General features: G+C 45.1%; 1 protein-coding gene across 1 annotated transcript in view; it reads right to left on the bottom strand.

The window, feature by feature from the left end:
- Positions 1–292: 292 nt before the first annotated feature.
- Positions 293–14,433, bottom strand: part of EEPD1 (endonuclease/exonuclease/phosphatase family domain containing 1) — a 65,806-nt gene continuing 51,665 nt past the window's right edge. Inside the window, exons 3-7 of the mRNA XM_086741663.1 lie at positions 11,339–11,449; positions 7,886–8,020; positions 6,469–6,601; positions 901–1,095; positions 293–791 (exon numbers count right to left, since the gene is read on the bottom strand). Coding sequence (XP_086597789.1) covers positions 592–791; positions 901–1,095; positions 6,469–6,601; positions 7,886–8,020; positions 11,339–11,449 — 774 coding nt within the window. The 3' untranslated portion in view covers positions 293–591. The remainder of the gene's footprint in view (positions 792–900; positions 1,096–6,468; positions 6,602–7,885; positions 8,021–11,338; positions 11,450–14,433) is intronic.

The raw sequence follows: 14,433 nt of genomic DNA on the forward strand, positions 1-14,433 counted from the left end.
AGGGAAGGATGAGAGGCACCTATATCCACATGGGGCTGTGGAGGAATGGAGTCTCTCCGAGCTGAGCCGGAGGGACCACTCAGACCTCATTTCAGGTCATGTACGGATCAGCTCCAGCAGCTTTTGCAAGTGCTTAATGGCATTTGTGACTTGCCATGAATTTCCATGGTGTCTCTCTTTTTGGGATCTATCTTATTCCCTCAATTTGCAAGGAGGTAAAGGAAAATAACCATCACTCCCCCGTCACCCTCGCAGCAAAGCCCTCCTCAGCTGCATTTTAGGAAAGATCCTGTACAGTATTAAAAGTACACTTTATTTTCTGTACAATTCTCATCCAAATCTCCAGGCATGGAAATGTCCACTGTGTCCCCAGAAAAAGTTGCAGATTGCTCCGCTGCCGTGAGACATTCCACAATTGTTCAGGAGGGACACAAAGCCACGGCCACCAAAATCAAGTGCTGATGCCTTCTAGGCATGGGGAGGAGAGCGAGAAGGCAGGAGAAGGGGAAGCAGTCTTGCTCCGCTGAGCCACGAGCGAACAGAGCCTTCGACTGCTCCCTGGGGAGCAGAACAGACACCCTCAAGTTCATGTCATCGTTCGTGCTTAGTGTGGGCGTCATTGCGTTCAACCGTCACCCCGTTCCCGTTCCGTGTCACGTCCTTCCTGTTCCAGTCCTTTTCCAGGTAAAATTCAGCGAGCACAGGGCAGTGGTCAGAAGCCACCCCACCCCAAGACCAGTTATCGGGGATCCATGGGTTTGTAAGACCTTCTCGCACAACAGCCCAGTGGCCTGCGTCAAAAAAAAATCACAGACAAAAAAGTAAGTAATACTGCCCAAATTTGACACACGTGTCTAACCTAACTGAAGGTTACACATCCTCTCTGAAAAGCAACTCTACCTGTGAAAACCTTTTTCAAGCTCCGACTGATCCAGATGTTATCCAGTGACTTGGACCCTTGTGGGTTCTTCGTGCTGATGTTGGTGAAGGTGCTGGAAGGGACCAGGTGATGGAACTTCTCCTTCCTCAGGATGTCGTGGTCACTGCTGTCCGGGGCCTGGTTAAAATCTCCAAGGATGATCACATCTTTTTCTCCTAGAAAACAGGAAAAATAGAAATGAATGTGAGCAATGGACATCCATCACTTAAGTATAAAGGGAGAGAGGATAAATGGGAGGAGAAAAAAATACAAATACTGAGTAACAAAGCTGACTTTACTCTGAACTCCTGAAAGAAATGCTGTTTAAAGCCTTTTTCACTGGCTATTTACTCATGGCCATTCTCTTCATGACATTAACAAACAGCCAGTACATATTTCATGCTTGTTTTTTAAATATAATCTCATTTATATTGGTGTCCTTTCCGTCCTGTTCACTGATAGTGACAAACTCAAAGACAAGCAGTTCTGGTCTTAGAGGTTTTTAGAAATCTGTGACTTTGTAAGCTTTTTTTTTTTTTTTCTTTTTCTGCAAGAAACACATATTAGCTTTAACTTGACCTGACATAGTCTTTTTATAGATTTGCTGTAAGAGTCAAGGACACTTCTGTGAGGATCCCAGGAAGACACAGCCTTATGCTGGTCCCCAAAGTGCAGTGCTCGTTCTAACCCTGGGCATTTACGAAATCCCAAAGAACAAGCCCGAGGAGCAGCCTGCAAGGCTGATGGCAGAAGATGAGTTCACAAGCCACACGGACACTCCCTGGCTACAGAAGCTTTCCCTCCCCTGGTCGACTGAGAGGATACTGCTGAACTTGGGATGTCTTAAACTTTGTCTAGGGCTGAATTTTCAAAGAAAAAAAACTTGAAATGCTCGTCAAAAAATCCTGTCTTCATGTGAACAGAAAATTACTTCAGTTATATTTTATTTCCAACCCTAATGAAGTGAGAAAGGAAAGGCTGGACCCTAATTTCATATCCACAGTGTGTGCTCTCCTAGTTCCACAGCTGCAGACAGCACCCTGCTGTGCACTGGGGTGAGAGGACAACGCAAATGTCCCAGTGCCCATCTCAAACCACTGTCAGAAATGTCTGGTGAGACTTGAGAATGCTGATCGTTGATCAAAGATCAACGCTGTGTTACAGCTTGGTCCTGGAGAAGGAAGAAGATGCTACAAGGAGGCACAAACGCACCAAAAATTTTCCCAAAGCTGACTCCAGAGACTATGCGATTCCATAAGCCCTTTCCTTCCTGGGTTGAAGTCTGGAGGGCGAAGTGGTGGGCAGATGGATTGCTTTACCATATCTACTGCTCATAGATAAACCTCCTTGCCTTCTGCTGCTGCTGTAGAAGTCGCTATCCAGGAGAGGGAGCACAAGTTAAGCAGCAAAATCTATTCCACTCCTGCCTTGCATGACTTGACAGACATACTGGGAAAGGGTAGGGGAGAAGCAAGATTGATAGCATATGACTTACAAACCCAAATAATTCAAAACATGCTGCTTGCTAAGATGCAGAGAGGCGATGAAACGATAGTGAAACTATTTGTGGTTTCTCTGCCCTTTGCAAGTCACAAATCACATTGGAAATGACAGGAGGTTTAAATATTATTCTAAAAAGTGTTGTGACAGTGGCCTTCCCACCTTTAAAAGAAACAAAAAACCCAAACCTGAACCTGAGCTATTTTAAGCTCCATCAGAACCCAAAAGAAAATCAGTGCTTGTCTAATGGGATGATACTGCTTGCTGGGTGCTGGTGGTTAAGCATGCATGTCATTGCAAAAACCCAAGATCTCTCACTTGGTGGGACCAGGAAGCCTGAAATGCGACCGCTCTGTCTTGGTCCTTCAGGACTAATGCTTGCTTAATGGCCAAGGCAGCACCATGCTCCTTCCATGCTTTCAGCCCAGGCTGTGTAAGTGGGGAAAGGCCATTACAGAAACTTTTGGAGCACACCCTTGAAGGAGGAAGTGGAGTTTAAAAATGACAGAGAGGCAGGATCTTAACAGCAGTACCTCAATCCCACACAAAATATATTGTATTCTGTTCTGTTCTGCTATTAAAGTACTCACACTTCTTTTAGCAAATCCTCAAGCCTATTTCCTTTGCATGAAAAACATAATTACAAGTGAAAATTTTAACTGATTACTCCGTTCTGGACAGTTTAGAAAGAACAGAGGCTAAAAGACCCAGCACCCAGACATGTGCTTGGAAGGAGGTAAGAAGTCAGCCTGCTGTGTGCACAGGGAGGGACTCACTATATTCTTCACCTACTTAAATTTTTGTATGCAGAATAACTAAGCATAAAATCAAAATGCAGCATCAAGTTGACAGACAGAACAGGCTGGGGTATGTTAAAGAAGCCAAAACCCAGTTTGCTCTCAGAGAGGTAAAGGATTGCTTCTGGTCCCCTCTCACAGAAGCTTCTGGGGCTCCCCGTGACTGTGAATCACTGGGGAAAAGGCCAGGCAGCCCTGCGCTGAACAGGAAAAGCAGGCAAGATCAATTTTCTAGATAACCACCAACTTCATTTCCCCTTGTCCTGGCTGGCTCTCAGCCCTGCTTCTGCCTCTGCCAGCTCCTGTGACAGCAACGCCATGCATGGCGGCTTCGTGTCTCGTCTGCCTGCCGCAGCCTCCAACAGAAATCAAGCAGGGAAAGAAGCAAACCTGCCTGGATCCTCCTGGGTGTGCGACTGTGCCTAATCGGTCGCCGCTGGGTCCCTCAGCTGAGGTAGGGAGCAAAGCTGCCATTGAGCAGCTGCAGCTCTCAGGGGTCTCACGGATCAGCCCCAAAGGCTCTCGGCTGAACTTAGCAAAAGGTCTAGAAAAATTCATGCCCTTGCCCATAACGAGGGATGACAGCTGACTGAAAACGGCAGTCATGATGTCCACAGTTACAATTACATGGAGGGGAAAAAGAAAACGGAGACAATGCTACTGGTGCTGTGGTGTGATTTTCCTCTTGGAGGAAAAAAGAGTTTGAGACTGGCAGGGCTTGTTCTCCTCCTCAGGACTGGGCAGCAGAGCCTGTCTGAGCAAGAGGCTCCTCAGCTAATGTCCTTCTCCTCTTGCAGGACAGAGCAGCAAGCGCTTTCTTACCAACCCATCTTTTGCTGAAAAGGTCCCTCCCACAGACTACAGTGTCCCACGAGGACCCAGAGCCTCCATCCGCTGGGACCCGGAGGCATACAGCCTGCAGACAGGTGTGCTTCCCAGTACCCCTCAGGGGTGCTCCCACACACATCCCGACCCATTGGGCTCAAAGCAACCCTGTCCTGGTCAACAGAGAATTCTTCAGGTCTGTTCACAAATGCATCTGCAAATTCACTGGAGCACCAGCAGCTTTTAGCAGTGTCTACGCATGGCTGTGCCAATGCAGTCGGCTGAAGGACTTCCAGTGCTTGCAGAAAGTCTGCGGTGTTGAAATTTGCCTTCCTGCAGGAACCGGGAAACCCGCCTTTGCTTTGTGGCAGTCCAAAGAATCACCTGTAGGACCCTCTCCCTGGCTCTTCCATGCCCCGAACAAGTGCTCTTATGAATTAAACAGACCCTTATACCCCCAGATCCTTCCTGAAGAGAGTGAGAAGCAGATGATGAGAAGGATGCGATGGCACATTGTCTGCTAAGAGGCTCTCTACTGCCTCTCAAAGGTCTTCTAAGCCTAGTGCTTGACGGGTGGGTGACCTGTGGAATAAGGCCAAGCCACGTGGGAGCAGATGACTAAGCCAACACCCTGGTCCTTGGGTCCAGGCACTACCAGCACATCTAGAATAGCATCTATGTGCTATCCATGGTCACCACACGGAAGATGAACTGGTGGAGTTCTTGAGACAAGGCAGAAGGACTGCTGCAAAGAGTTAGCAGTTATTAGGAGCCAACAGCCACTGCATTTCTCTGGTATTGCTGAAGGGAAAGAAAGAGAGGGAAAAAGGAACCAGGACCCACTGGTCTGATGGGAGAAATATGGGGACACTAGGGCTCTTCATTACAGGAGGCTGTGGATAGTAAACAAATTTCCTCAGATGCTCATGTGCCTCTTCATAAGAAAGAAAGATAATAGTAGGCATCTGTTAACAAAATGGGAGCAGAAACTCAAATTTACTGCAGTACCCACAGACAAATCAATTCTTATTACCCATATTTGATGGATTGATTTGGAAGAAATTGAAGGATGGCAGTAATTTTAAGCATGACATTTATTTTGGCAGGGTAATTCAGTACTTCAAAGTAATATGTGTGCACTACCATTTGTTTAGGAAACAAGACCTGCATCCCACAAGTTTGGAATCTGAATCTCTTCTTTTGTGAAAGACTAAGCCAAGAACAAGCATGCTCCAGTAACGTGCTTGCTATATGAAAACAAAAACACAAAATAAAGAGAAGCCCTAACGCCAGCAGTCTAAATTTAGGTGCAGTGGAAATGCAACTCAGTTGACTTCAGAGGAACTACACATTTATCTGTGTCTCAGTTCAGCCTTTGGGGATTAAACAAATGATCCTTTTGTTTACCTTCATCCTTTCCAATTTCAAGGTACGTGGACAAATACTTAAATCAGTGGCACTTCAAAATAGCTCTGACTGACTTTTTGCAGCTCAAAAGGAAAAACAATGGAACGTGCACAAAAACTGTAAATACCTCTTGTGTTATACAAGAGGGATATTAATGCTTCCACGTGACCAACCCTGCTAAACTGGGCCAAGCTGAAAATCATCATGCATATAACCTTGTAACCCCTTTGCATCTTTGTTAAGCTGTAAACAAAGGGCTCGATTTTTCTGTTCCTATAACAAGATCAGCAACATTTAGAATCTGAAACGTGCTGTTCTGCTTCATAGGAAATTGAATTTAATTTGCACGCTTGAAAGTAAGAAGCAAATACTCAGAAACGAGGTAAAGAAATTCAGCTGCCTATTACATTGCTCAAACTCAGATCTAAATTCTGGTGTCCCTCATCCTGGTAATTTGAGATCAACAACATTATCCTGCATATTACATCCAGGTGCCAAAGCAGGATTTGGTCCCTTTTCTCATTAGCAGCCACCTCCTGATTTGCATTACGTTTTCCAAAGTGCTTTGAATTATCCAAAAAGTAAATATATAGAACCTATTTCTTTTGGAAAAAAAGCCATGTTGCACTTTGTTCTGGTATCAGGCAGGTGTCATTTCCACAAATCATTTAAAATAAGGTCTTAACTCTTGTGTCTTTTTTTTTTTATTGGCTGGACTTGCTCTTAGACTAGCGTAAAATCAGAAGAAACTTCATTTGAAAAAACAGTCTCAAAGCCAGTAGGATCCCCTGTGCTGGTTGTGTTAATTAGGAAAGACTAAGACAATGAGCGAGGAAAAAGCACATTTGCCACATGACGTATCATTCAAATACAAATACCAGTAAAGACAATTACGAGGTTGATGAGGATATTTGTGAAACTCACACTGAGAAATATTTAATTTTTTTTTTTTAATTCCTTTTAATTAGATAAACTGGCCAGTGTGTATGTGATAGCTGCCAGGAAAAAAAGCTGCCCTACCTTTCAGAGTCTCCTGCAAAGTCTGTGCAAAGGCTGCCAGTTTGTGGCTGTCATGGTTCTTCCCGGTATTCTCTCCTGCTGAGGTCGACAAGGCCAGATGAAGGTTAACCAGCGTTAGATCATTCATCCCAACCTGGCAGAGGAAGGAAGAGAAATCAGTGCCATGCAGACAGGGCACGGAAGGTCACAAAGCCAAACCACGCGCCTGTTCCCAGTCCTTTCAATAATAAACCCGAGTGATTGGGACTCACTTCATTATGTGTGGGGTGTGTTTTAGCTGGTTTTGTTTTTAGGAGGAAGAGGAGGAAGACGTTTTGCAGCTTTGTTTGCAATAATCTGATACCCTCTCAGTTCTGGAGAAACTAGTTTGCATAAGCAAACAACTTCTTTCCATCATGGTTGCAGAAAGAAGCTGGTTGTTTATGAAAATCAGTTTATGCAAAACTAGTTGTTAATAAGCTACAAATAATGTTGTGGTCATTACATGGGCTAATTACTACTTGCATATGATTAGCTCTGGCCTGTCACAGAGACTAATCAAGTAACTTAATATATCTGGAAAGGAGCTGTTGGCTCCCTGCAATCTTCTGCTTACCTTCTGGGACTTATTTGGCACAAGTAATACTTACTTCTAATATTGACCTATTCACATTATTAATTAATTATTATTAATTATTAATAATAATTTATTTATTCATGATTGCTTTATTAATGCTTCTCTCAAAGCATTACCAGAGATGTCAAGTTCCCCAAACTGGACCACTCCATCACAGCCTGTGCAGAGGTGGGCTCTCTCTGCATGTATGTTCACTCAAGCATACGTACGAGAACAGTTTCCAAAATGCAAGACGTTCTTTTAGAAGGCTTCAGCCTTGTGAAAAAGCTTCAAAATGGAAACTCTGCAGTATGCCAGCAACATAAGATAGATCAGCCTGAGTCTCTAAGGAGCACTGTGCCTTCTATATAGATATATATATTTATCTACCTATCCATATATCTATCTCCATTCTTACCCCTCTCCACTCACTATGCGTGGCACTGAGAATACACACCTCGTCCTTGCTGTGTTAACTTGGTAAAAGCAGAGCGAGGTGACTGGTGACTTCTGTCACGCTCTCAGTGGCTCTGCATGCCACTGAGGATCCACTCACCCTCACGTGCTCAAATGCTCCCTAGCAGCAGGGTTTGCTGTCACAGGAACAAGGGAAACGACTTATTCCGGTGATCTGCCATACATATTAAGGCCCACTAAGCACCTTTCTACAATCAAGCCATGAGACAGTGCTGAAGTGATGAGACAGGTTAGAGCCTCACACAAATTTTTATCTGTTAGTAGACTCTTTCTCCTTCCATCTTACCCAATTTTTTTTAACAAAGGCTAAACTCTGCAAGGGTCAGTTGGCACAACGGCAGTTACCTTGAAATGTGCAAGATACGGGTGAGGATATGAGTGCTTCCCATTGCCGTTAGTCTGTGCACTCTCCTGAGATGAAGCATCTTTCAGCTCAATGCCAGCTGTTGTATCCCAGAGGAAGCCAGAATATTCAACTCCCTGGAATTAAAAAAAAAAAAGAGAAAGTAGTAAGAAGGTAAAAACAAAACCAAAATATCCTACTCAAATGCAGCCCCCCAGATTTAACTTTCATTCGCAAATTTAGTACCACTGTGTCTGTTGGCAGCAGTGTACATCACTCCCGAAATATGCAGGGGCAGCAAAAGATGATGCAGGTTTATATCCGGGCCTGGCGGCTGCTAAGGGCAGTGAGCCCAACTCGCTGTGCACAAGTGTAAAGGAGAAACAACATCCTAGGCTATCAGCAGGAGATAAAGAGAACAGGTGGAAAGGCTTCTTATCTCACCCTGGCCAAAACCCCCACCAGATGTGGGAGGAATGCTTCCTGGGCAGCTCCGCTGGCTTCACTGAAAACCGAGCGCGCTGAGCTGAAACACATACTGCTCTGCTACCGGCAGCCCCTTGCGTCTGAACGCTGGCTATCGGACACCCAGGTAACTTTAGCACTGCTCTGTCCAGCCAACGATGTAATAAGCTGGTTTATCTTGTACAGGTGGAACGCATTCAGGACTGCCACAGGGGTGAAAGATAAAGACGCTGCCTCCCATGCGCGTGTTTGGGCTGACACAGTTCTCATTTCCTCCTAGTGCAGGCAAGGCATCGGATTCTTCTGAGCGTGATCAATAACGAGGTAGCTCATTACCCACAGGAAAACAGGGATTGTTTGTCCAACCTCGAGCTCAGTGCCTCGTGGTCTCACTGGGCGACTGCTAGACGACACTGCGCACAGTTGTTCCTTCTCCCCACGCCGCACGCCATCTCACAGGTTTCTGTCTCCCACAAGCTAAAAATATCCAGGCTCCTTGAGTCTCCTGGTGTGAAATCTGGTATAGACCTCTCAGCCCTGTCAATCTTCTCTGTCTCTTTTCCAGCTCGAATATTTCATGCTCAGCTCTCTGCTCCTTTCAGCTCTGTTTCTATCATCCTGCATGTTTTTTTTTTTATTACTTCAGGACGTGGAATTGGCATTCTCAGAAAGCTGCCCTCCCCAGACACACAAGCAGCAGTATTTAATTCAAAGCCTGTCAACCTCCCATCACCCAGGTACCATTTTCCTTGGTATCATTCAAACATGCTTCCCTTAGGGAACTGTAGTTAAATCCATTGCAAGAAAGAGTTTTTCTCCATTTCAGCTGCAATAAATAAGCATTATCTGCTCTGCTGACTTCCTGTGAGCCTTGAAAGAAAGTACTCAGGTTGGCCAGAAGCCTTTGGTAGCTCCTTTAGATACCTCACCTTTAAAATACTGTCAAAATTATTCCACCAGCTGGAAAATCTAAGGTCTGAAAACTGCTGTAGGAAAAGATGTGGAAGAATAAAACTGCTGTCAATAGCTGTTCACTATTCCCTGGCTCCAGATTTCACATGAAAATGGTGGTCAAAAGTCATTGCTTGGTTGAAGGCCAAATGCCCGGGACGTGTGGCAGCAGGAATCTGAAGCAGCACCCACCATTTCACATTATTTAGCCCTGCTGAGCATCTCGAGACCTGCTTGTGTCAAAGATGCTGTATGCTCAGGGTTACGCTGCCTTACTTCACTGTATCACACTTGTGCACACAATGTTCAAGCCTGACGAACCCATTAATTAATCCAAGGGGTAGAGCAGGCTTTTTGGCTTAGTGGAGGGTTCTCGAGCACAGCCAGACTGCTGTTAAAGCAGCTAAAAGGAAGAGTCAGTAGATAGCATTTCTATCCTCAGCTTGGCCACAGACTTCTCCCAGAATTTTGGGAACCATTCATCCTTGCATCCCTACCAGTAAAACTAGGTAGATGATGATTTTTATTTACTCAGTCCATAGTCAAAACTTTCATTATTATGTTTGAAAATACAGCTCAAGAAAGAACTGATTAAAGACTCCGGATTCAACACAGAAACTCTGAGACAATTATTAATAATTCTTGGAAAAAAAGAAAAAGCGGAGTGAACAACTTTGCACAACTTTTTTAATTCACTGTTTTAATGATATGGCCTAACAAGAGATCTTAAAGGAAAATTCCAGCCAGGAATAAAAATGTCATGAAGGGGATTTGCACCCTGCATCAGAATCAAGTGTGAATTGCATTAAACCTTGGACACACTGAGACCCTCTGTGTATTTCAAGTGGTAGCTACAGTCCAATTCTTGTGCTGCTCAGGTGGTGGGTTTTGGTTTGGTTTGGTTTTTGGTTTTGTTTTTTTTTTCCTCTCCTCTTAGTGGTCATTTTTGGGTTTTACTCAGAAGGACAGCAAAAGTTGCTGCACCTCCCAAAACATCAGAGTCCAACAACAGCCTCAGGTGTGAACAGTGATACAACTTGATTTGGAAAAGCCAGATTAAGGAAACGTGGATTCTAAGCAGTGTGATTATAGGATACATCTTTAATAAGGACAGTGCTTGGAATAGATGAAGACAACCCAGTGTCTTCATCTAGGCAACATTCATAACATGACAGGTCTCAGTTCCCGCTTCCACCCTGCAACCATGAGAATGGCCTTGTCCAGCAACAACAGGCTTGAGCCTGAGGAAGACCTCGGTGTGAAATTTAATTAGCACCCTTAAGGGGAAAAAAAGAGAGATTTCCCTTGGGAGAAACTGCTTTTGGGCACTGTTAGTAGTGTCCTGTTCAATGTAGCTATACCTTTAATATTGTCAAGGGTAGCAGGCGTAGCTGTCACCACCGTATAAATGAGTACCTTACTGCAGTACAGAGATCTATTCCTACAGCAGAAGACGTTGCAGGGAAAAGCACAGTGCAGCACGGTGCAGATTCCAGAGCCTACAGCATTTTCAGCACCCGCGCAGCGCACTTTGGGCAATGCGCAAGGTAAGCTCCTCTTCCAAATGAGGATGGCAGGTTGCACGGCCCCTCTGCGGGGTCTTCGCTTCACAACCCAGAGAACTGGGAGCTCTTCAGAATGCCAGCCGATGCTGCACTGGGGAACAAGCTCAGGTGACTAGCACAAAAAATTCAAAAATACTGCAGCCTGCCAGGGGCAAAACCAAGGACTCTTTTCCTTGTCGTAGTGTACAGCCATTCTTCTGTATTTCTATACTGGTTTTATCCACCATACCTCCCCCAAACACACACACCTTCCTCCTTACAAGTGTGCCACAGGCTGAGGAAAACAATTCTTCCAAAAAATCGATCGCACAGTCAAATTGAAAGCTATAGGAACAGTCAGCTTAAAAAACAAGAGACGCAAACCTTGCCAAAAGAGATTTACAAAATGTTTTGCCTTAAACATTCAAAATATGTCCTTGGTTAGAGGTGGGAAAAAAAAGCACAGCCAAAGTTCAGACTTAGGGATTAACGTACCTTGTGTAGCTGCCCTGAGGGTTTTTCAGAAACAACACCCTTCCAACATCCTCTAGGGCCCTTCCACTTGCGGATGTTTGGCAGCGTCGGCTGATTCAGCTCCATACAAAACTAGAGAGAGAGGAAAGAGGGGAAAAAAAAAAAAAAAAAGATCATCAGTTTGGTACGGTTTTTAAAAAATTGCAAAATAAAGCATGTAGCGAGGCATTGGTAAGAGACGCGGTGGAGCACAGCCTGTGCTCTCTGCCCTCCCTGAAGGCTTGCAAAAGAGGTGGTCTGGGCCACGTCCCAGGCTGACTCACTCCCAACTGAAGATTATTTGGAGATAAATAAAAATTAAAATAGCTCCATGCAAATGCTGTGAGTAGAACACTTCTCCCTCAGACTCTTTTTTTTTCCCTCCAAAGCTACTTGTTTGACTGGAAAGGGGTTTCCCCTGTGCCACCTCCAAAGATGCTGACTGCACCGTATCCCACCCCGCCGAGGGGCGCCACGAGCAGCTGCCAAAACCTCCCTGGGGGCAGGAACCCTCCATAGCAGGGCTGGCTCCACTCTGACACGGAGGTCACCGGCACAACACGAGAAGAAAGGTGTAGGGCAAGCTCAATAGCTGGTGTTTTGGGGTTAAGGGTCCTCTGGCTGTACACCGGGGGCACATGCTTGAGACTGCTCATGCATGGAGGGATCAGCTGCAGACTTGCACACACAGCAGATCCTTCTGATGCTCCCCGGAGGTGCTCGTCTTCCTGGACACTGCTGTATGGCCACAGCACTTGAACATCGGTACGTGCCCAAGCACACGGTCAGAGCTATAGAGGCATTGGGTGCCCTAACGCCCAACAGATCAGGGATGCTGTAACTGTGGACACCACGGAAAGCCTCCAAGTCCACTTGGCTAACATCTTGAGATTGAAATAATAATTTAAAAAAACAAAACCAAAAAACCCAATACCCTGGAAAATCTGGAATCTGAAACCCCTTGATGTGGACACTACAGAATATTTTTTGCCAGGAGTTTCAAAATAAAGCTGAATAGGAGGAGCTATAGCCTTTTGCAAAGCTGATGTCAGGTCCTGAATGTCAGGCAGATTGGGGCTAAAGGCTGGCAGGGGGGACAAAGCAGCCGAACGCCCGGCTGTGCAGAAGGGCCTGGACATAGCAGCTCTGGCGGCGGGGAGAAGGGCTAGGAAAAGGTGATGGCTGTGAAAAAGCAACAGGGACCTTCACTGAGCATCATTTTGTTATATCTGGAGAAACTGCGTTGAAACGCAAAGGTCTTCACAGTGAAAGAGTATCCTCAGACAAAATCTTGTATCCCGGACGTCCCTCCAAATCAAACAGCAATTTAATGAAGAAGGATTTTCAAGGCAAACAATAACCTCCTGTACCCAGTGACGCTTTGCAGTGGGATGTGCCAAGTGCAGCTCGAAGAGCCAGAGTGATAAACTGCATGGATAGAAGTGTTTCCTACGTAAGTATCAGTAAAAGGATGGGACAGCTATTCTCATGTTTATTTTATCTTTTGTTTCAAAAATGAAAATCAAATCCTGCTCTTTCACTACCTGCCTTGTCTGCAAGTTCAGCATCCTGGCAGCTCAAGCTGTACACATTGATTCCTCAGATACACACAAACCAGCAATCCTTTTTTTTTGCCTCAGATGGCTGAGAGTCGTCTTGGTTGCGTACCTGAAGCGAAAATGCTTGGCACACCATTTAAAACAGTTTTCTGAAATGCAGAGATCGGCTGGGGCTTCTTATTCAAGATGCCACGTTAACACACCGTGTTATTCTCTGTTATACAACTTCAGGCAGCCCTAGGACGGGGCTGAGGTATTAAAGGAGGAGGCACGCAAGGTTTTTGCACGGCCTGGGAACAAAGCTCTGCTCTCAGCTGATTGCCAGGTGCTGCCATAATAAACACAACAAATCACGGCGGCAACAATTATTCATTCCTGATGTCATTCTCATACCTTCAAACAGCGTGAATTTGGTGAATAACATTTAATAACTTAAATCAGGGGAAAAAAAAAAAGTTGAATTTGGAGTTCAGCTGTAACCCAACAAAAGGGTTAACTTATCTCTGGGTTGCAGCTGCCTGGAAAGTCCAGCCAGCACAAAGTGCACAACAGGGCTGAATAAATCCTCCAGAAACTATCACTTTATTAAAAAGAGCATCTGCAGTCAACCAGTTTGAATATTTTGCTTCCTCCAAATTGATTTTTTTTTTTCTAAGGCCTTGATTTAACTTTGCTCAAACAAAAAGATGACAAATAAGATTACACGGTTTGTTCAGCAAAAAAAGCCAGCAGCCTGTTCTGGGTACGGTTGCAGCAATGGAGACCTTGGCCCACAGCATCTGAGTTTAATCTGTGCCCATTTTCCAGGGCTTAAAGGCAGGCAGATTTTGAAGCTGTGACAGCATACTTGCTTAGGTCATGTTTTTTTTGCTGAAGCGAGAAGGGCATTTCTCAAATCATGTTGTTCTGCCCACAAAACCCAACGTCAAACAACATTATGCTTTCCCTCGTACAGTAAAAATATACACCCAAGCTCCTAGCCCACACTGGAAATGAAAAAAATGCCTTTCCTCCTTTGCAAAATGAAATTAGAGCTATGCCAATCCCTTTGAGGAGCAGTTCTTCAAGTGGTAAAGAAAAATCAAGATTAAAATCTCAGTCAAGTAGAACAGTTTGTTTTTTTTTTTCCAAAATCCTCCTAAGGAAAAAGTTCTAGTTTTATTTTTCTCTAGAGCTTTTCAGGCTGCAAGTTTCCTGAAATTCAATCAGCTTCTTCATTAAATCCTACACATCCTGAGTCCAAACTCACACATGCACCATAATACCAACAGCACCAGGGCTTATTTACAAGGATGCTCCGCGTTACGCCTATGCCGCTGCGGTCTCTCTTGCAGCCGGGTGCTGGTTTTTGTGGGACAGGCAGTGCTGCCAGGGAGCAGGAACACGGCAAGACCAGGCTCCAGGCATGCTCTAGGCAAAGAGCAGCCTGTGCTCTGGAGAGGCCAGCCCACCTTGTGCCAGGTACCCACCCATTGCTCCCCTCTGGCATGCAAGGAGCCAACAAGGGCCACCACCCCA

This window comes from Chlamydotis macqueenii, chromosome 2, assembly GCF_036417535.1.
Source record: "Chlamydotis macqueenii isolate bChlMac1 chromosome 2, bChlMac1.mat, whole genome shotgun sequence".
Classification (NCBI taxonomy): Eukaryota; Metazoa; Chordata; class Aves; order Otidiformes; family Otididae; genus Chlamydotis; species Chlamydotis macqueenii.